At 35.8% G+C, this 21,424-nt stretch overlaps 1 protein-coding gene across 6 annotated transcripts in view; it reads left to right on the forward strand.

The window, feature by feature from the left end:
- kcnt1b (potassium sodium-activated channel subfamily T member 1b) overlaps positions 1 to 21,424 on the forward strand; it is a 129,753-nt gene that overhangs the window by 63,227 nt on the left and 45,102 nt on the right. For all 6 annotated transcript variants that reach the window (XR_012336726.1, XM_065284340.1, XM_065284334.2 and 3 more), the window contains 15 exons: positions 4,837 to 4,916; positions 5,167 to 5,272; positions 6,720 to 6,812; positions 6,927 to 6,975; positions 8,135 to 8,194; positions 9,244 to 9,318; positions 10,579 to 10,662; positions 12,486 to 12,580; positions 14,200 to 14,380; positions 14,707 to 14,871; positions 14,948 to 15,084; positions 15,847 to 15,910; positions 16,156 to 16,264; positions 18,817 to 18,925; positions 20,384 to 20,533. Coding sequence is in view for 5 of the 6 variants with exons in the window: in XM_065284340.1 (XP_065140412.1) it covers positions 4,837 to 4,916; positions 5,167 to 5,272; positions 6,720 to 6,812; positions 6,927 to 6,975; positions 8,135 to 8,194; positions 9,244 to 9,318; positions 10,579 to 10,662; positions 12,486 to 12,580; positions 14,200 to 14,380; positions 14,707 to 14,871; positions 14,948 to 15,084; positions 15,847 to 15,910; positions 16,156 to 16,264; positions 18,817 to 18,925; positions 20,384 to 20,533 (1,557 nt within the window). In the remaining variant the exon portion in view is untranslated. The remainder of the gene's footprint in view (positions 1 to 4,836; positions 4,917 to 5,166; positions 5,273 to 6,719; positions 6,813 to 6,926; positions 6,976 to 8,134; positions 8,195 to 9,243; positions 9,319 to 10,578; positions 10,663 to 12,485; positions 12,581 to 14,199; positions 14,381 to 14,706; positions 14,872 to 14,947; positions 15,085 to 15,846; positions 15,911 to 16,155; positions 16,265 to 18,816; positions 18,926 to 20,383; positions 20,534 to 21,424) is intronic.

The raw sequence follows: 21,424 nt of genomic DNA on the forward strand, positions 1-21,424 counted from the left end.
ATCTGCAATGCGTTTATGAGACTCTGAAAAAACATAAAAATCTATACTGATTCACTAATAACAACAGAGGGATGGTTTGGGGCGCACAGTGCTGCGCCCCAAGGTGGATCTGAAACAAGCCAATTAGAGCCCAGCCTCAAGTTTACTAACCTACATACACACTTGCTTTGGGTGTGACACACACACACAACCAAATAATTTTTTTTATAAATATTAATATGTGTAAAAGTGAAATAATACAACTAAATTATTTTATTTTGTATTAATTTGCACTATATATTTAACTTTTTGGTAACATGTTAAAGTAGCTTTCTTCTCTGGCCAACTTTAAGGGGCGCGTCCCAGTGCCCCCATTGACTAGCCGCCACTGTTAACAACTATTTTCATAATTGATTATAATCTGTGTATCAGTGGTAAAACAACACCGATTTCATTATTTTGCTTAAATAAAAAATGGAGAAACGCAATTATTAATTAGTTTTTGCAGACATAGATATGTTTAGTTTGTAAAAAAAATTGATTCGTACTTTAAACTTATTTATATCGATACATGGTGTAACTATTCATTTAGTAGAATTTTCTGCGTCTGTTTTTTTGCATGTGCAAAACCTGTATATTGTTCAAATGAGTCTGTTACGTCTGTAAATATCATTCTGTGTTATTGTACCCACTGTGTAATTTAACCACAACAGAACAAAACATACTGAAAGGGTGTAAGAAATAATGATGACGTTGAAGGTCTCAATCAAAAAGTCGTTTATTCAATTGAAGCAGTAGCAAAGTACATGAAGCACTCTGGGTTCATCGGAGTTGGAGTGAACCCTCAGCAAAGTCAGTCTTAACACTTTATAGTTTCCAACCTGTTTTCCCACCCCTAATGCTAATGAAGTATCCCTTTAAATGTGAATTAAGACTAATACTACAAATGACCCCTATATCTCCCACTGTGCCTAACAGGGTCCTGGGATTTGTATGATCAAGCTATCTTAGTACCCAACTGTGTGCTCAACCAAGTGATCAGATAATGTTTAGATGGATGTCTTCTATTATCATGAACCCTCTTTGACCTGTGTTGGTTCAAGAAGTCTCACATTTGCTCCCATACTACTAAGAAAATATTAGGTTATATTATTGTATTGCTTGAACTGAGATTACCTTTTATGATTATCAAGCCTTTTAGAGGGATGAGCTTTATCCAACAGCTAAATTGGAGTAGAATCTTTGTCAAGGCTGACTATAAATTCTCACAAAGGTACCAAAAGAACACCGTGAATTAAATTGCACAATTATATAATCAACCTCGAAGGATTAGTGCAGAAAAAATACAAATGCAATGTTTTTTACACTAGTGCTGAAAACTCCAGCTCCATACACACGGCAAGTCTTCTTTTCAACTTCTTTCAAATGTTTTTTTTTTTCGCTGAAGTGGGCGCTGTGATGGGCACACAGGCAGTAAATTTATGCCTTCTAAATTTATGCTCCATACACTATATATAGAGACACACGGTATCTGTCTGTTGGATAGCTACAGTATGTGGGTGATGCTGCTCAAATCAAAGCATAAGGATTTTTGCGGAGAGACTAAGAATTTTTGGCTCAGCTATTATTGACCGGCTCTATTGTTTGACGTTGGCACAATCTAATGGATTTCCCTGCAATCATCATTTCAGCCTTGTCTAATGCGAGAAACAGTTTGACAGTCAGGCACAGGAACTCAATCTGACACTGCGGAGGCTTGCGGACGAAGTTTTGAGGGATGTGTGTGTGTGTTTGCTTTTGCTTTGCTATTCAGTCCTGTACTAAACTTTTACTTGTTCGGTTTCACCTAATACCCCAGACAAGCAGCTCTCCGGTACCTTCGACATTATATGATTGCCTTTGACAAAACAGCCCTCGGCCCTGTGAGCATTCACTGTACATGTGTCGCCACTGCTTATTTTAATGCCATCACCATGGAGACAGGGCAAGTGATGCAAGAAACAATAGCATCTCTTTTTCTCTCCGTTGGATATGGGGGTTTATAATTGCAGCCTGCGATGTACATTATGTCATGCACTACAAAAATGTAAAGGCCTTTGGGATGCTCTGGCCGGTCATAAGTATGATGTCTGTAGCAAGCAAACGGCTGATAATGACTCCCGGAGTCAATATGCACACCAATTATTTTAGTGTTTAAAGGAAATAATGCTGTGAAAGTCATGTATTATTCATGTTATGACCTAATATGTTTTATTACCTTGATATGAGCATTACTGGAATAATGAGAAACAAGGTTAAATCTCAGGAAACTTGGTCCGGGTTTTATTTCAAAAGTAAAAATAAAACATCTTATAAGGTAACATTTAAAATATACAGCCTATTAAAAACCTGTGGTAAAACTGTGTTGAATGTTGCAGTATGTCTATAAAAAATAGAACCAGAAATGGCACTAAGTGAAACATTTATTCACAGATTGAAGAAACCAAGGTCTATTGAGGATTTATACGAGGCGTCAGCGTTGCTAATGTTTTCTGTCAGATGTCCTGATAGATTTGAAACGCTCGATCAGGGGTTTAAAGAAGATTATAAGACTGAAGTCAGATCAGCTGCTTAAAGTTCAACATGCTTTTCGCACCAATGATTTGAGCTGTGAAGATGTTTTAGATTGCAGTGGACCGGTGAACGACCATCACACACATTATGATTGCTGACTGAGACTCTTGTAGGGTTCATATCTCACTGAATTGATGGGATGCTGATATTACGAAAAGGAGTGTACATGATTAGTATCTACGGTATTCATGTAATATTACAAAACCCTATTAAACTGGATACATTCTACCAAGCTTTGTAGGGGACATTTCACAAGACTTTTTTAAGATGTAAAATAAATCCACAGAGTACGTATGTAAAGTTCTAGTTTAAAATACGATAATTTATTATAGCATGTAAAAATTGCCACTTTGTAGGTGTGAGCATAAATGTGTCGTTTTTGGGGGTCCTTTGAAATGCAAATGAGCTAATCTCTGCACTAAATGACAGTGCCGTGGTGCAGATTCAGGGGCGGTATTATTATAATAAGATCCCCTTCTGACATCACAAGGGGAGCCATATTTCATTGACCTATTTTTGCACATGCCTGCAGAGAATGGTTTGACCAAAACAAAGTTACTGGGCTGATCTTTTTCATATTTTTTGGTTTGTAAAAGCACTTTTTAACCCAATTATAGCACTTTTCATGTCCTCTTTGATTCATTTTACTATAACTTTTCAACCATTTGCGCTATATCAAAAATTGCTCCTGAAAGTAGACAAATTGGGATTTTTGTGAAAATGTGGTTTATTGCGGTAATACTTTTTTATTATTATTTCTAAATATAAACAGTCAAAATTTTTCAGTTTTTATTTTATTTTTGTCTATTTATTGTCTATTTACAAACTCACAACAAACAGTATTATAATAATAATAATACAAAATTATATTATTCGTATAAATAATAATAATAATGTGTAAAAACTAAATTTGTTTCAGGTTCTAAAGGGTTAACTCTTATAGTGGCCAAAAGTGTGAACACACGTGTACAATATTTGCACCTTAAAATTAGATTAAACCATCAAAATATGAGGTGTATTGTTCAAAATGGACAAAACATTAAACTTGTATGGTATATTTTGGACAAAATAATTTGTCAAGAAGGAAAACCATAATTTAAAGGGACCATAGCTGACTTTTTTCCATATTTAATTGTTATAATTTGGTATCAATTGCTTCTATCAACCTAGAAAACCCAGTAACTTTGCTTTGGTAAACCATTCTATGCAAGCATGTAAAAAATTCAGATTTTTCGTTGAGATTTTGCCTGTTTTATGAGGTAGATACAAGGCCAGTTACAATAATACCTCCCCTTAATCTGCACTATCCAACCACGGCACTCCCATTTAGTGCAGAGAGAAAGAAAGAGAGAAAAGATAATTGACAGCACAATTGAGTTTCACTTGCAACAAACCACCATCAATGCGATCCGTGTTTGCATTTCATCCGCTCTTTGCATTTTAAAGGACACACCCAAAAACGGCACATTTTGTGCCACAAAGTGGCAATTTTAACATACTATAATTAATTATCTATGGGGGGGTTTTTTTAGATAAAAATTCACACACGCACTCTGGGAACACCAGACTTATTTTTATATATTAAAAAAAATCATAATATGACCCCTTTAAGTAATGTGGCTTAAAGGGGTCATATTATGAAGCTCACATTTTATCTGTTATTAAGAAATATTTTCTTAGTCATTTATTCAAATACTTACAAAATATTTTTTTCCTCTTATGGAGATCTATGGTCGTATGCTACTGTGTGTTTGCCGTCATTTCTCGGGGTGTCTTCCTTTGTGTTTGTCGGAGATGGGGGATGTGTGCGGGTTTGGAGCGGCGTGGGGATGGGTGGATGGTGGCGGAGTTTTTCAGTTTGAAGTGAACTATCTTTACAGTAATTCAAGTCACTTTTACTCCTGTTTTATTCTTTTTAACATTTTAAACTGTTTTTATTATAATCACATTTATTTTCTTTTAATTGTTATTTTAAATTCTCATGTATCTTTGTTTTTAATCGTCATTTTATCGTGTATCTCTTATTTTTACATTTTCTTTATATATTGTTTTCTCATTTCTGTGTAAAGCACTTTGAATGACTTTTTGGCCACTACTGTATGTATATGTGTTTGCAGGTTCTGCTTGGAAATCTTTTATCTTGTGCATTTATTTAAGTGTGGATTTAAATATCTTTTGTATTATATTTTTACAGCTGAACAGAGCTTCAATAATTGTATAAAACTTTGTTAAATCTTTTTTCAGGGTGCAGGTGGAATTTTATGTCAATGAAAACACATTTAAGGAGAGATTGAAGCTGTTCTTCATCAAAAACCAAAGGTCAAGTAAGTAAAACATTTGACCCTTCATACAATTTACACCAACAAAGAAAAATGATTTTTATAGATCTCAATATCACTGTGTGTGTACATGAAAAAGCCTTGCATGGTCTTTCATATACTAAATCATTGTAACAGCAGGGGGATGACTCCTTATGTATTCGTGATTAAACGTTTACAGGTTCGCCCGGCTACCGAGTTATATCTAATGCATTTCCTTCTGACCTTTCTACGTTATGACCCTTCACTTTTGCAGGTCTCAGAATCCGCCTCTTCAACCTTTCCCTGAAGCTCTTAACATGCCTCCTCTATATAATCAGAGTCTCACTGGATGACCCGACTACCCAGGTCACTTGTGCACGGTAAGTTGCTGTACCGTAGACGGGCATTTAAACTGTTGATCTCTGTAATGTTATCGGTAGGCTGCACAACCACATATTTTAAAAGTGCATTGTGTAGGAGGATCTCTTGACAGAAATGCAATATTATATACATAACTATATTATCAGTGGTGTATAAAGACCTTACACAATGAACTGTATTGTTTTTATTACCTTAGTGTTTATTACCTTTCATATTTAAAAGCGTTTCTGTGCTGCTGTGCATTCATGTATGTGATAAGCAAACCCGCGTTGTAGTCCCGTATGTCCCGTTTTTAGGCGCATATTACTAATGCGCTCTTTAAATAACAAAAAACATATTGCGCCTGAGTCTGTTTTAGTTGCCAACAATGTGCCTGAACACACCTCGTTTTTAGACCAGAACGCCCATGGGCGCAAAAGGGGGCGCAAATGCATTTGCTATTTAAACAACGTGGCGCTAAACGTGAAAATGATCATTGCGCAGGGTGGAAACTAGCAAAAGACACTTGCGTCGCGCATTGCGCTGCATTGCGCCGGGTGTAAGATAGAGCCCTAAATCTTTTATCTTTTTTTCTAAACACCAAATGGCTAAATTCAACACATAACATCTAGAACAATATCTAAAAACAATTTTAATCAAATTTAGATAATATTTTATGTGAATTTTTCATAAAAATTTGATATTTTACAAGCAAGCTAATGGTGTAGTTGAGGAATTGAGTGGTAAACGGGTACAAAAGTACTTCATATTTCACAAAACACAGCATTATTGTATAGATGGGAAGTAAACAAAAAAAAAAGGATATATTATTTGTATTATTAAAAATGTATCTTTTTTGTAATCACTCTTCTAATTTCTGGGGTCATTTTTACCCCCGCTTAACTCTACAAATACAGGAAAATTGAGGCTTATGAGGTTAATTTAAAAACACCTTGTACTGACATATCTTAAAATATATATCATTGTTTTGTCTCAAGATGCACACCTGTATTGTTTTTGTAAGGTTTGTTTGTAAAAACTCTTTAAATGTCCTGGAATAATCTAAACCCTGTCCGGGAAACCGCCCCTCTTCGTTATTGAACAAGATCCCCAGCAGCGCACTAAAACAAAGCACATTATCGTATATATTATCGTATATATCTCACAAGCCACTTCAGATTGCTCGAGAGCATCTCTCGGGACAAAACCCAGACAGTCGGAGGAGATTCGATGTGAAGTGTCCATTAGAGTCACTCTTAAAGCCAGCCACGAAAACCTTTCAGGGACAGTGAAGCAGCGTGTGTGTATGAAAGCTTGCTGGGAGAGAGACACTACTAACAACAATCAAATGATAAAAGCCATCCCACGCTGACATTCACAAGCGCGACACTGCGGAGCTTCAACCCTGCTGTCCTTTACTTTTAAGACTGTTATGTACTAACTGCCTCTCTGTTGTAATGACTCCAGGAAAAACTGCACGAACATCTCAGACGCCCTGTGCGGCAAATCCTGTGCCAACTACCCATCAAACCTGACTACAGATCCCATAGAAATAAACTGGTGAGATGTACATGATCACATGTAACTTATTCAATTATTATTCATTCATTAAAGTAAGTCATTTTCTGATTCACTGGTTTGCTTCTTGTGGTTTGCTTTGTGTTTTTCATATAGGGACTTAATATTCTGGGTAAACAGAAGAGTTCCTGTATGGGCGATACAGGTAGATATACATTTTGTATGATAATCTGAAAAAAAACATTAGTTTGTTTATCTTAAAAGAGCATTTAATACTATACAATAATTAAAAATACACTGCAAAAAAATGACTTTCATACTTAGTATTTTTGTCTTGTTTTCAGTAAAAATATTAAAAAATGTCAATTAAGATGTATTTTCTTGATGAGCAAAATGACCTAGGAAAATAAGTCTAGTTTTTAAACAAAAAATGTCAAATTTAAGAGAACTTGTACTTAAAACAAGCAAAAAATCTGCCAATGGAATATGGAAAATTTTTCCTATTCCATTGGCAGTTTTTTTGCTGTTGCTTGTTTTAAGCAGTTTTTACTTAAATTTTATATTTTTTGTCTAAAAACTAGACTTATTTTCCTAGGTAATTTTGCTCATCAAGAAAATACATTTTAATTTAAGAATTTTTAGATATTTTTACTGAAAACAAGACAAAAATACTTAGTAAGAAAGTCATTTTTTGCAGTGTAATTATCCTTAAAGGGCACCTGTTATGCATAATCACTTTTACAAGATGTTTGGACATAAATGTGTGTTGAAAGTGTGAACACAACCACCCTACAATGAAAGAGATCCACCAACTCCTTCTTTTTCAATCCCCATTAAACCAAAGCAGTCTCATTAGACATGCTGTTTTGATTTTCTCGTTAATGTGATGTCACACTGATGGAGCAACACCCACAACCACTGACTGACAGTCCTGCATTCCCATAGTAACCGCCCTCAGGGAGTTGTACACTTTGTGAGATACTAATGTCTCTGATGTATTTTAAGCGATAGCACTCATTGTCTGTTTGTAAGGGAGCGAGGAGCTCTAGCTCATTTGCATTTAAAGGTACAGACAGGGTAAGAGCGTGTTATTGCTCCCATCCAAATAGGGGCAATTTGACATACTATAACAAATGATCTGTGGGGTATTTTGAGCTGAAACGTCACAGACACATTCTGGGCACACCTGAGACTTATTTTACATCTTGTAAAAATTGACATAATAGGTGCCCTTTAAAATGACTACTTTTGGTGCAAATGTGGTCATGTTAATTTAATAATAAGAAACCATATTTGAATAAATATCGAGACAGGATTTATTCATCTGCCATGTTTTGATTTGTACCGTACATTCTGCACGGCAGGTGACAGTGGCCTTAATAAGCTTCTTGCAAGCAATGCTCCTGGTGTATCTCAGCTATAAGGTAAAATCATTGTCATTATTGTTGCATGTTGATAAATTTAAAGGGGCCATGGCATGAAAATCTGACTTTCTCCATGTTTAAGTTCTATGATTGGGTTCCCAGTGCTTCTATCAACCTAGAAAATGTGAAAAAGATCGACCCAGTAACTTAGTTTTGGTAATTCTCTGCAAGCACATGAAAAATTAGGTCATTGAAATTTGGCTCTCCTTATGATGTCATAAGCAGATCTTATTATAATAATACCGCCCCTTAATCTGCACTATCCAACCAAGGCACAGGCATTTAGTGCAGAGAGAAAGAGAGAGAGAGAGAGAGAGAGAGAGAGAGAGAGAAAATAATTCACAGCACAATTGAGTTTCAATTGCAATAAACCACCATCATTGTGATAAGTGTTTGAATTTCATCAGCTCATTTGCATTTTAAAGGACACACTCAAAATGACACATTTTTGCACAAATCTACAAAGTGTCATTTTTAACATGTTATAATAATTTATCTATATGGTATTTTGAACTAAAACTTCACACGTGTACTCTGGGGACACCAAAGATTTATTTTACATCTTAAAAAAAAATTGTGACATGGCCCCTTTAACAAATGATACAAACGTTCTGCTTTTACAATGAAAATTTGTTTAACAACAAACCGCAATTGGTAGCTAAAGGGAGTGTTTATTATAAATAAAGATATAAGCCTTTACTTGCTTCTCAAATGATATACACTTTGCACTTCAAGTACATACTACATTTACTGTATGCACTCTCTGCCATTTAGAAATGAACCATAATAGCTTTATCTTTAACCCCACCTCTTACCATAGTAGAACAAGTGCGAGCCTTAAGTGCATAAATTGTATAATGTTCCACACGTTCGTTTTTGATGCAATCTGAAAAATGCATCATGTGGGTAAACCCACTTACACTATGCATACTACAAAATAGTGCATAAGTATGCAAACTAGGATGCACCTACTGGGTTTCCACTTGTCAGTCTTAAACTAAAGCATGTCATGAGATTGAATAAGATAACAGTACTTGTTTTGTTCTTAGGGGAACATTTGGGAGCAGATTTTCCAAATCACCTTCATCATTGAGATGATCAATACAGTGCCATTCATAATTACAGTAAGTGATGCACAAGGATATCCAACGGAAAGGGAGCACATTACCATTTACAGTTTTTCAATATTAATTATTGATGGTAGGCCTAATTGTTGAGTATTGTTGAGAGTGAATGTAATTATTTTGATAGTCATTGACATCTGAAAGGGAAATCTGAGCGTGAGTGATCATTATTGAATGCACATAATTGGTCAAGCAACACTAATCAGTCATAGTGGGAAGTGGGTGTTTAATTACCTCTGTGCCAGTGGATTTTCCAAGTGCAAGTTGTTGACAACATTACAAATGATTTCTTCATCATACTGTCCTGCAATACATTACTTTATAAAACAAGTTGTTCCAGTCCTTGGTTCTGATTGGTCAAAGCTGTGCTTTATTTACGATTGTACTACGGGTCTTTTCAATGTTGAATCTGACTGGCTGATGAACGTTCTGAGGTGTGCAATTATTTTCTGGGTAACACACGGTGAACGTAGTTTCAGGCAGCTCTTTTGTCTGCATTACAGTTCCATATCACTTTCCATAATTACTAACTATATAATAACTGATGACGAGCTGTTGAATTATTAGAAAAAATAATGCACACCCAAGGTGTAACGGCCACTTTGCGTCGTGGCCGCATCAACACCTCGGGTGTGCATTATTGTTTCTAATAATTCAACAGCTCGTCATCAGTTATTCCCTAGTTAAACACAGCTATGACTGCTGCACCCATTGATTCTGTTTATCACTGCACAGCATCTTTAGCAATGTAATAGGCAGGGACTGATTTTTCCCAACGCAAGGAATTAACTTTTCTTTTTGTTGATACATTTTTGTTGCTTTAATATTTGTATTGTGTGGTAACTATTTAGTAAAAGCAATAAAGTACTTGAGGCTAGTGCTGTATGTTGTGCCTTACAACGGCTTTCAGCCGTGAGGTATTGCATGTTATACCACGGGTCTGTTGAATGCTGTATTCTGATTGGCTGAGAAATGTTCCGTGGGTATGCATTAATTTCTGATAACCGCACACCTAACTTGTCAAATGTCTTAAAAATAGGCACCAAAGCAATTTTTGTGATAACCGTGGTATAAGAGGAATAATTGACTCCGGTCCTTTATTTGAAAATAATGCACACCCGCACCGTGCCGCATTGCACCTTGGGTGTGCAATTCTTATAATCCAATGGCCAATCGTCAATTATTCCTTACATAACGGCCCCCCAAGCAATTTTTTCACAAATATATATCACTGACTCTAAATATTGTGTTTCTTTGCAGATATTTTGGCCTCCACTGAGGAACATATTTGTTCCTGTGTTCCTTAACTGTTGGCTTGCCAAATCAGCACTTGAAAACATGATTGTAAGTGTCCTACCTTTTAGGTTTATTTAACGTAAGACTGTGTTGAACATTTAGGAGAATAACATCAGCATATGGTAGATGCCATCACTAAGATTAGCATTACACTCTTAAAAAATAAATGGTGCCATAGATTGCTTTGATTTATCATTTTGCTTTTTAATAGCATTTTTGCATCTCTACTTGTTAAAGGGACATTCCACTTTTTTTATATTCTCATTATCACAGTAATATCATTGTGCCTCCTGCAGCCATGTTACGACAGCAAAATCCTTGATTATTACACTAAAATGAGAGTATAGTACTAACTATATATCTGCCTAGAAAATCACAACTTTTAATTTTCTGTCGGTCTTAGTACACAATGTAACTACAGAAGAGTTAAGTTTTAAATAGGAAAACATCAAAACTCTTTGGTTATTTTTGAGCGCGATGCTAATGGTCTAATCAGAATCAATGGATTATGCTAAGCTATGCTAGAAGTGGAAGCGCCAGACCCGGTGATTGGCTGAAATGGATTCCAAAATGGTAAAAATCAAATGTTTAACTCTAGGGGAGCTGGAAAATGTGTATATTTAAAAAAAAGTGCAGTGTCCCTTTAATAGTCATATAATATTTAGCAAATTACTGTATGTGTGTAGTTTGAATCTGTGTCATTTATGTGAAGTGCTTGGAGCATCAAAGATGTCTTCTGTGCACACAGTGCTATAGCAGGAACCCTGCCGATAAATGACACCCTTACACCCTCAGCATTTATTTCAAAATTTCCATCTCATCGTGCCATATGGTTGGATCAGCTGAACAGAGAGGACCTGGCAAGGAAAATGTTTCTTTATGAATGCTAAACCAGACAAATTGGTGAAACACTATCAATCTAAGAAACTATGTAACTGCAACTAACTAAGAATAAATATTGAATAGTGACGTCTGTTCAATTGACAGCCATTTTAATTATTCACGTAAGAAAATGAAGAAAGGCGTCAAACTAACTGAACAATACCATAATAAGTATTTACATTTCCTTGGATATTTTGCTTCATTGAGGTCAGAGGAATAAAATAATGACATATTTAAATGAGGCCACTACTTAAAATAGAGTTATTAAAGAGTTAAATGAGTCACTTAAAGGGATAGTTTACTAAAAAATTAAAATTCTGTCATTTTTACTTAAAACAAAGTTGTTACAAAAAATGAAAGTTTTTGAGCATGCCTTTCAGTGGCGGCTCGTGACTGCTCATCCGAGAGGCGCTTATTCAAAATAAGTGTTCGGAGTGTCATCTTTGTGGTTCCTGTTTTCAAAATATGTCTTCTGCTCGTCGAGAGATCCTGTGTGCATCAGGTGTTTTTTCAAAATAAGTGCCTGCTGCACACACGTCAAAACCGTTTATGATAATAGAGACGCTCACGTTCACAAAATACACCCTTAACACCAAACTTTGATTACGCATGAGATTATGCGAGTATCTGGCAGACGTGAGCCTCTCTTTTATCATAAACCCTTTAGACGCGTCTGCAGCGGGCTCTTTAATTGACAAGACACATGATGCACATAGGATCTCTCGAGGAGCAGAACACATATTTTGAAAAAAAGGAATCATACACATGACAGGCTACAAACATGTTGTGACGACGAACTTCGCATCAAGTGCCCTCGAAAAAAGAAGTTTTTTCAGAAAAAGAAATTAATGCAATAAGTAGAGTAAATAATTCTATTTTGGGTGAACTATCCCTTTAAATTACCAATCATAAACCCATATTGTGTGCTTTATGTGAGTGTTATTCTTGTATTGTCTTAATCTCCGACTAAGATTATTTGTCTGTTTCAGAACGATCTCCACCGTGCCATTCAACGTACGCATTCTGCCATGTTCAACCAAGTCCTTATTCTGATCTGTACGCTGCTGTGTTTGGTCTTTACCGGGTAAATCTCTTATCTCTTGTACCCCTCACTGGAGTATCCAATACTGTTTGACACATCTAAAGCTGAATTAACACTTTCTGTCAATAGTGCATTGGTTCAATTTAAGAAAACACAGATGGATTGCCTTTTAGACAGTGCTTTACTATTTAAACAAGATGCAACCTAGACAAAAGATTTCAATAGGGATGCACCAATATATTGGCCTTTAATAGCATACCTGTATAACACTGGGAAAAATTATTTTCAAGATAAAAATTCTTAGTATTTTTGTCTTGTTTTTAGTAAAAATATCTAAAAATTCTTAAATTAAGATGCTTTTTCTTTATAAGCAAAACGGCCCAAGAAAATAAGTCTAGTTTTTAGTCCCACAAAAAAAAAGTGATTTTTGGCATAAAACAAGCAAAAAAATCTGCCAATGGGGTAAGCAAAAAATCTTGAACATTTTTCTTAAACACTAAATTCAAGAAAAATGCAAGAAAAAATTTGTTTTGCTTGTTTTATGCACAAAATCACTTAAATTTTATTTAATTTTTTGTCTAAAAACTAGACTTATTTTCCTAGGTCATTTTGCTCATTAAGAAAATACATCTTAATTTAAGAATTTTTAGATATTTTTACTGAAAACAAGACATTTTTTTCTTGAATTTCTTTTTGCAGTGTAGTATTTTTGTCTTTTTTTAGTAAAAATATCTAAAACTTATTAAATTAAGATGTATTTTCTTAATGAGCAAAATGACCTAGGAAAATAAGTCTAGTTTTTAGACAAAAAACTTTAAGTAGATTAGTGTTTAAAACAAGCAAATAAATCTGCCAATGGAATAAGAACATTTTTTGTTTACTTTTTTCATACATATTTAATTCAAGAAAAATTTTCTTATTCCATTGGCAGATTTGATTGCTTGTTTTAAGCACTAATTCGCTTTAAGTCTAAAAACTAAACTTATTTTCCTAGGTCATTTTGCTCATCAAGAAAATATAAGAATTTTTTGATATTTTTACTGAAAACAAGACAAAAATATAAAGTAAGAAAGTTATTTTTTTGCAGTGTATCAGCAGATAAAAGCATTTTCCCAACATTTATTTTCCCAAGATCTGCCTAATGTTAGAAAATAAATTTAATAGCATAATACTTAAAACAAAACTATCAGTATCGGTAGGTGTCATTCTAAGGAAGTGAATATTGTTAGATATAATATAATATAGAGGGACTGTTCTTTCATTTGATATATTTGTATGTTTATATATATATTTTAGAAGACAATTTTCCTGGAAGGCATTTTGTAAAACTTTTGTAAAAAATCACAAAAAATGCTGGAGGGCAACTTTTCAAAAAAATGCTGGCGGGGAATTGGTTAATAATGTTAGAAGTGTGTTCATGAAATCCTAGGTAAAATATTGTGCAATTTCATACAGTAGCAGTGTTGCCTGAAATGTGATTTTATCAGTCAATGTGTGGGACCACAAGATCATAAGCTCATATTGGTTTCCAAAAAATTTGGAATGCAATAAGCTGAAAAATTTGTGTGCAAATGCAAAAAAATGAAATAAACAGAACGAGCCTTGAAATGTTTTTTTTTTTTAATGGATAATTTTCTAAAGTTTATTGTTTTACTCCACAGGGCTTGTGGGATTCAACACCTGGAGCGGGCAGGGAAGAATCTCACGCTCTTTGATGCTTTATATTTCTGCATTGTCACTTTCTCAACTGTTGGCTATGGAGATGTGACGCCCAAAATCTGGCCGTCTCAGTTGCTGGTGGTCATTTTGATCTGTGTGGCACTGGTGGTGCTGCCGCTGCAGGTGACAATAAAAATAATCACAATATAGACATGGGTTGTCCAATATTTACCCATTAATTTTAAGCATGTTTACACTTCCAGTCAAAAGTTGTTTTTATTCATATTTGTTCACATTTTGAAAAATAGCTCCATAACACGGCTATATTTTTGTCTACAATGCTGATTATAAGCATTCATACCTGAAGGTTCTTAAATTTAAGATAATAATTTTCTTCAATCTCATTATCTTTTTATCCAATCTTATTAAGCACTTTCCATTAGCATGTCCTGTATTTAATGACGTTTGTTAATGCTCATACTTGTGGTCTGCTTTCATTTTGACACCAGTTTGAGGAGTTGGCGTACTTGTGGATGGAGAGACAGAAATCAGGGGGGAACTACAGCCGACATCGAGCTCAAACAGAGAAACATGTGGTTCTCTGTGTCACTTCTCTCAAAATAGACCTGCTTATGGATTTCCTCAATGAGTTTTATGCCCACCCTAGACTGCAGGTACATCGCATACTTCGCCGTTATGTAGTTTAGGATTGCAGAGGGGTCTTACGATCAACTCTGAAATGCCTTGCAGGATTATTATGTGGTGATACTCTGTCCCACTGAGATGGACATCCAGGTACGGCGGATCCTCCAGATCCCACTGTGGTCCCAAAGAGTGATCTATCTCCAGGGTTCTGCTCTAAAGGATCAGGATCTGATGAGAGCCAAGTAGGTTATAATAGTTTATTTTTCTTATAACTTATATGTGGATGCGTTTTTCAAACCATGATGAAACTGGATGGAGATAAGAATCTAAACTTTTAATCAGTTGGCAACAGTGTGTGAGAGCCATTAGACTGATCTGAGATCTGGGCATGGTGTCTGCATAGTTACTTATTGTAGCGGCAAGCGATTTACTCAAGCATTTAAAATGCATCTTCTGTATTATCAAAACAATTTTTTTAAAGAAAATTGACTAATCCTTTAATTGACAAGATAACTTATCAATGGCAGAGAAAGAGTTAAAGTGCATGTACAGTATATACAGAAATTGACTTTATTCACTGTGACAACTTGCCCCAGCCTTCTCTACAAAATACATACTTACCGTACATAAAATTTCTGTATCAGGTGCTGTGATAGAGCTAAACTTTACTCAACACATCTACAAAAAAATAAAACCGACAGAATAATTACTCATTTTTATAGAGACTTAATGTTAATAGTATGGCAATAACTTTAATGAATACGTGCCATTATGGTTCATCTACAGTGGTTGTCGATATCTTTTGGACCTGGGGCCAGTACACCATGAAATTAATCTTGACCACTGACTGTTTCTTTGAAACAGCAATAATTACCTGTGACCAGCACATATATACACATGTACCATCCTCACACGACAGCTTAAAGCCTCAGGGCATCGCAGGAACATTTTGAGGTTTGCTGTTTGAGTGACACAGATGTATAATGATGATCTGTCTCCTGTAGGATGGATGATGCAGAAGCGTGCTTCATACTCAGCAGCCGAAATGAAGTGGACCGAACGGCAGCTGTAAATACAAACGTTATGTTTATCCAAATATAAACCTTAAGCTTTGAATGCACTTTAATTTGCTTGATAATGTCGGCCAAATGCATGCATCAAAATGTACTTAAATAAGTTTTTTTTGTGTATCACTTCATGAATATTAAATATGCTAACTAATTTCGCAGAATCTGATCTACTGTACCATTATTACCAAGAAAAATGTGGATGATTATTATCATTTGAGAGGATCTTGTTTGTTTTTCTGAAAGGATCATCAGACCATTTTGAGAGCGTGGGCTGTAAAGGACTTTGCACCAAACTGTCCTCTCTATGTTCAGATTCTCAAACCAGAGAACAAATTTCATGTCAAATTTGCAGGTGAGTCCTTTGTCACACTGAGATTTACTCATCTGTGGATAGTACTTAGATTTTTAAAGGGACATTACACTTTTTTTTTAAATATGCTCATTTTCCAGCTCCCATTCAGTTAAACATTTGATTCTTACCGTTTTGGAATCCATCAGCTGATCTCTGGGTCTGGCGCTACCACTTTAAGCATAGCTAAGCACAATCCATTGAATCTGATTAGACCATTAGCATCGCACCTAAAAAAATTCTAAAAATCAAATGTTTAAACCTAGGGAAGCTGGAAAATGAGCATATTTTTAAAAAAAGTGGAGTGTCCCTTTAAAAGTTTAAGCTTTGTGTAAAAAACTAAAACAAATGGCACATTAATGTGGAATCTCGAAGCTTTATATTTAAAGGTGTAGCGGAGGATTTTCTCGAATCTTAGAAAAAAAACGTCTTCTCCACTTTTAAAAAAATGCAGTTGCGCAACACTCCTGATTGACAACTAGGAGGACCAATAGTCTTGATGATCCAACTGGAAAAAGAAAATCCTCCGCAATACCTTCAATTAAAGGGCACATATTATACAAAGTTAATTTTTATAATGTGTTTGGACATAATGGGCCCTATTTTAACGATCTGAAACACAAGTGCGAAGCGCAAAGCGCAAGTGACTTTGTGGGCGGATTTTGGGCGCTGTTGCTATTTTCCCGGCGGGAGAAATAACTCTTGCGCCAGGCGCAAATCAATAAGGGGTTGGTCTGAAGTAGGTTCATTATTCATAGGTGTGGTTTGGGCGTAACGTCAAATAAACCAATCAGAACGCTATCCACCATTCCCTTTAAATGCAAGTGCGCAAGTTCCATGGCGGGTTGCTATTATTATGACGGATTTACCAGGCGCACGCCAGAAGCGGTTCACAGCCGAGGAGACCGACGTTCTTGTAAGAGCAGTCAAAGACAGAGAAGTTGTTTTGTATGGGGATAGGAGAAACCGCCCAAATCAGCGTAGGTTAAACAGGCGTGAGAGGAAATAACCACAATTGTCTCATCAGCTGGCATCCCCATCGTTGCGCCAAGCGCTACAATGATGTCAGGAGACGGGGGAATCCCAAGCTTGCCAGCATAAATCGGGCACGCTGTGTAACGGGAGGTGGATCTGCCTCTACACAGACGCCAGCAGAGGACATCGCTGCGTCCACCCTCACTGCTGAAAGGGTTTGGGGGCTTTGAAATCGGACCCAAGAAACGCAAGCAAGGTCCAACCCCAAAGTACTCTTACAAATCAAGTTCATATACATTAAGGTTTCTTATGAAAACATTTTAATTATTATTTACATAAAATAAACGTAATACAGCCACACAACAAACGTTATTTGCATGAGAATTTTTTAACGCAGCCACACAATAAATAAAAACTATCACCACAATGCTCACCACTATGATTTCCCTTATCTCATGTGTTAATATTTTTTATTGTAACAATTTATGATTTGCAAAAATAACTGTTGCATCTGTGTAGATTAGATAAGCAAAAAGTGTGCGCGTTGTGCATGCTATACATTATGGTCAAGCATGTGCCCTTAAAATAGCATAATGAACAACGCGCAATGCGCCACTGACTTTAGACTCACTTTTTTTTTTTTGGTCAGTGGCGCAATTGTTTTTTGAAACGGCAAAATAGCATCAGGGATGGTTTGCGCCACAACGCGCCTCCTTTTTTGCGCTGAACCGCCCGGGGAGCCCAAGTTCATTCCCTAGTTTGCCGACGTGCGTCTGTGGAGGGAAAAACCCGCTGTGCGCCGGTGCAAAATACAAATGATACATGCGTCACTGACAAAGTCAATTGCGCTGGGTGCAGGATAGGGCCCAATGTGTGTTTGCAGTGTGAGAATACAACAAACCTACAGTAAAAAAATCAACCCAGTCTTTTTTAAATTCCCAATAAAATAAAGCAGTCTCATTGGGCATGCCCTTTTGATTTTCGTGTTAATGTGATGTCACACTGATAAAGCCCCACCCACTGCCACTGTCTGACTGGTTAATTTTCCCCAAAGCTTTTTTAAATCTGCTTGTTAGCACATTGGATTCACAGGAATCAGATCTAATTGTAATCGGAAGCGCTGTTGGTAAGGGAGGGGGGAGCTGTAGCTCATTTGCATTTAAAAATACACACATGAAAACACCCAAATAGGGATTTTGGACATGCAAAATAAATTATGTGTGAAGTATTTTGAGTTGAAACTTCACAGTCACATTCTGGGAACACCTGAGACTTATATTATATCTTGTAAAAATGTGCCCTTTAAAAGCAGCTCTTGAATCAAACATCATAACTGCTTCAGATTGTTTATTCTGTGTCCAAGAATCAACTTTGGTCTCTCATTATTTTCATGCTTGCAATGCAATAATGTATGCCATCTGTGCTTAATTAAAAAGTAAAAATGCAGCTTTAATAACTTGCAGTTATTTCATGATTCATTTTTTTTATGATAGGTCTGATTCATTTTTATAGGATCATCCACAGGTCATTGTATTACGTCACATACAGTAGATGATTTGTTTGTGTTTTTTGTTTGCAAGATCATGTGGTGTGTGAAGAAGAGTTCAAATATGCGATGCTGGCTCTAAACTGCGTGTGTCCTGCCACCTCCACATTGGTGACTCTCTTGGTTCACACATCTCGTGGACAGTAAGTACTTTTTTGAGCTTTTAAAACGCCCCTCCACTTCAATATGTATAAATAGTAACGTTCAGTAAATGGATGGTTTGTTGTGCATATGTGTGAAAACAATTGCATTGACATTGCGTTAGCAGCGAGCGCAAAAGGTCATGGGTTTAACACACATGATATAAAATGTATACCTTGTAATGAACTGCGTGTTGCGTTGCGTAAAATGTACAGTATGTTTGCACTGACAGCATTGTTATGCTTATTTTGAATTTTATAGTCCCTATGTTATAGAAAAGAAATAACATTGTGAGGAAAGATAATCAATGTCAATGAACTGTAATAAATTGCCAGTCACCCATGAGTGCTCCGAGTAAGCCAATCAGAAGACAGATATCGAAGGACCAGTTTTACTGGCATTTGCCATTTGACTCCACAAACTAACTGGAACTGATTTACACCTAATTGTTTACACCTTATCGTAATGCACTTTGCGTAAATACTTTGGTTTAGTTAAAGGGATAGTTCACCCCAAAATGAAAATTAGCCAATATTGTTTTCACCCTCAAGCAATGTATTTAAATTTCTTCTTTCCAAATAATAATATCCCGGCCTCTGTAGACATTTTAAAATCTTTAGAAAAAGTCATACACACCTAGAGTGGAATTAAGACGAGTAAATTCTAGGGTCATTTTCATTTTTGGGTGAACTATATCTTTAAAGACATAGACATATAAAGCATTAGGTCAGAGTGCCAATGATTATTATTACACGGCTCGTTGAAATGCTTGATTCTGATTGGCCAGTCGCGACATTTGCAGGTTTGTTATTGTCCCAGATAACAACCGCTCAAAACATGATAACCTGGATGCGGTTTAATATGGTTACGGTTTACTATTACATACAAATATGTCTTTTAATAACATTATATTTAAACGAATAAACCAAATAGTGTGTTTGTGACATTTGAAGGTCTTGTCTTATCTTAAAACCGAAATTAAACGTGTTTTCCTCATGGAAGCAGATAAACTTTATTTACATATTTAAAATCCAGTTGTTATCGTGAAATAAGCCCCTTAAGTGTGATACAAGACCATTCCCTTCGGGTCCTTATAACACTGTCGGGGCTTATTAACAACCTGCTGCCTATAAATTTTTCCCTTACATAAGATCAGGCATAACGAACATGTTTTGTCCTCTTCATTTATGAGCTATTTAGTCTTTTCCAGGCAAATGGTTGTTTTTTATTAAATCGTACCTATGTGGCAAAGTCCTTTTACCGGCATTTACCACCTTTAGTGTTTTGAGTGGTTGGCTCTGAATACTTTTCCAAGATGCCAAACCCCATATGGACCTGTATTCATCACTGCCCACTTGTAATCACTTGAGACATTACGTAAAGTGTGGTGTAATTAAGATCTAATAATGACAGAACAGAATGTTTTTCCAAGCAAAATTGCATTTCTGGTAATGTTACAGAGAAGGGCAGACGTCTCCAGAGCCGTGGCAGAGAACGTATGGCCGTTGCTCGGGCAATGAAGTTTATCACATCCGTCTGATGGACAGTAAGTTCTTCGGTGAATATGATGGGAAGAGCTTCACTTACGCCTCCTTCCATGCGCATAAAAAGTGAGTAATTGTGAAGCATTGAATCTCATCTCCATGACTGTTAGACAGGATGTGATGTGTAAATTTATCTTTTATTATTATTATTAAAACACAAACTATGACGCTTAATTATATCGAACACTTAAAAATGAATAAATTAATTGTCACCTATTCTGGCTCAATAGTTATCTGGATTATTATACCCAAGTTCAGGGGTTTTTACAGTTCATCATAAACTTCTGATTAGCTTTTAATAACTCTCATCTCTGAGACAATGAATAGACATTATAGCTGTTTCTGCGGGACAATAAACCTGAATCTAGATAGATCTACCACAAACTTCAACAGAAATTGAAATATTGTTATTTTCTCAGGGGATTGTGATGGATCTGCCATGAGCCTTGGCAAATCACAACAAAAATTTGAGTCCATCGCCACAAAACAGGGAGCAAACTAATCTTCAATTGTGACAGTTTTTATTAAATCTTGTTTACACAAGACAAAATGTGATCAAACCTCATTAAAGAGGGAAAAGATGCAAAAATTCATTTTTTAGTTCATTGGGGAAATCTGGTATACAAAAAAAAGGACATCATGGTGCTTTAGCCTCTCAAATTAACAGAGGACAAATCCAGCACCACCTTTCTCCAGATACCATAAGAAACAAAGAACAAAAAAAACTCTCTCTAGACAACACATACACTGAATTTATAAGAGGTGGCCAGCACCATGAAAACAAAAAAAGGGAAGACAAAACAATACACATTTTCACAACAGTAACAAAGCAAACCCTGAAATAAACACAATGCATTCAACTAAATTTAGAGCCATGGATAAACTTTAGTCAATGCAAAAAAAACTTCTATTAAACAAAATTACATTGATCAAGACATCACATTTTCCAATGTCCCC

This window comes from Paramisgurnus dabryanus, chromosome 5, assembly GCF_030506205.2.
Source record: "Paramisgurnus dabryanus chromosome 5, PD_genome_1.1, whole genome shotgun sequence".
NCBI lineage: Eukaryota > Metazoa > Chordata > Actinopteri > Cypriniformes > Cobitidae > Paramisgurnus > Paramisgurnus dabryanus.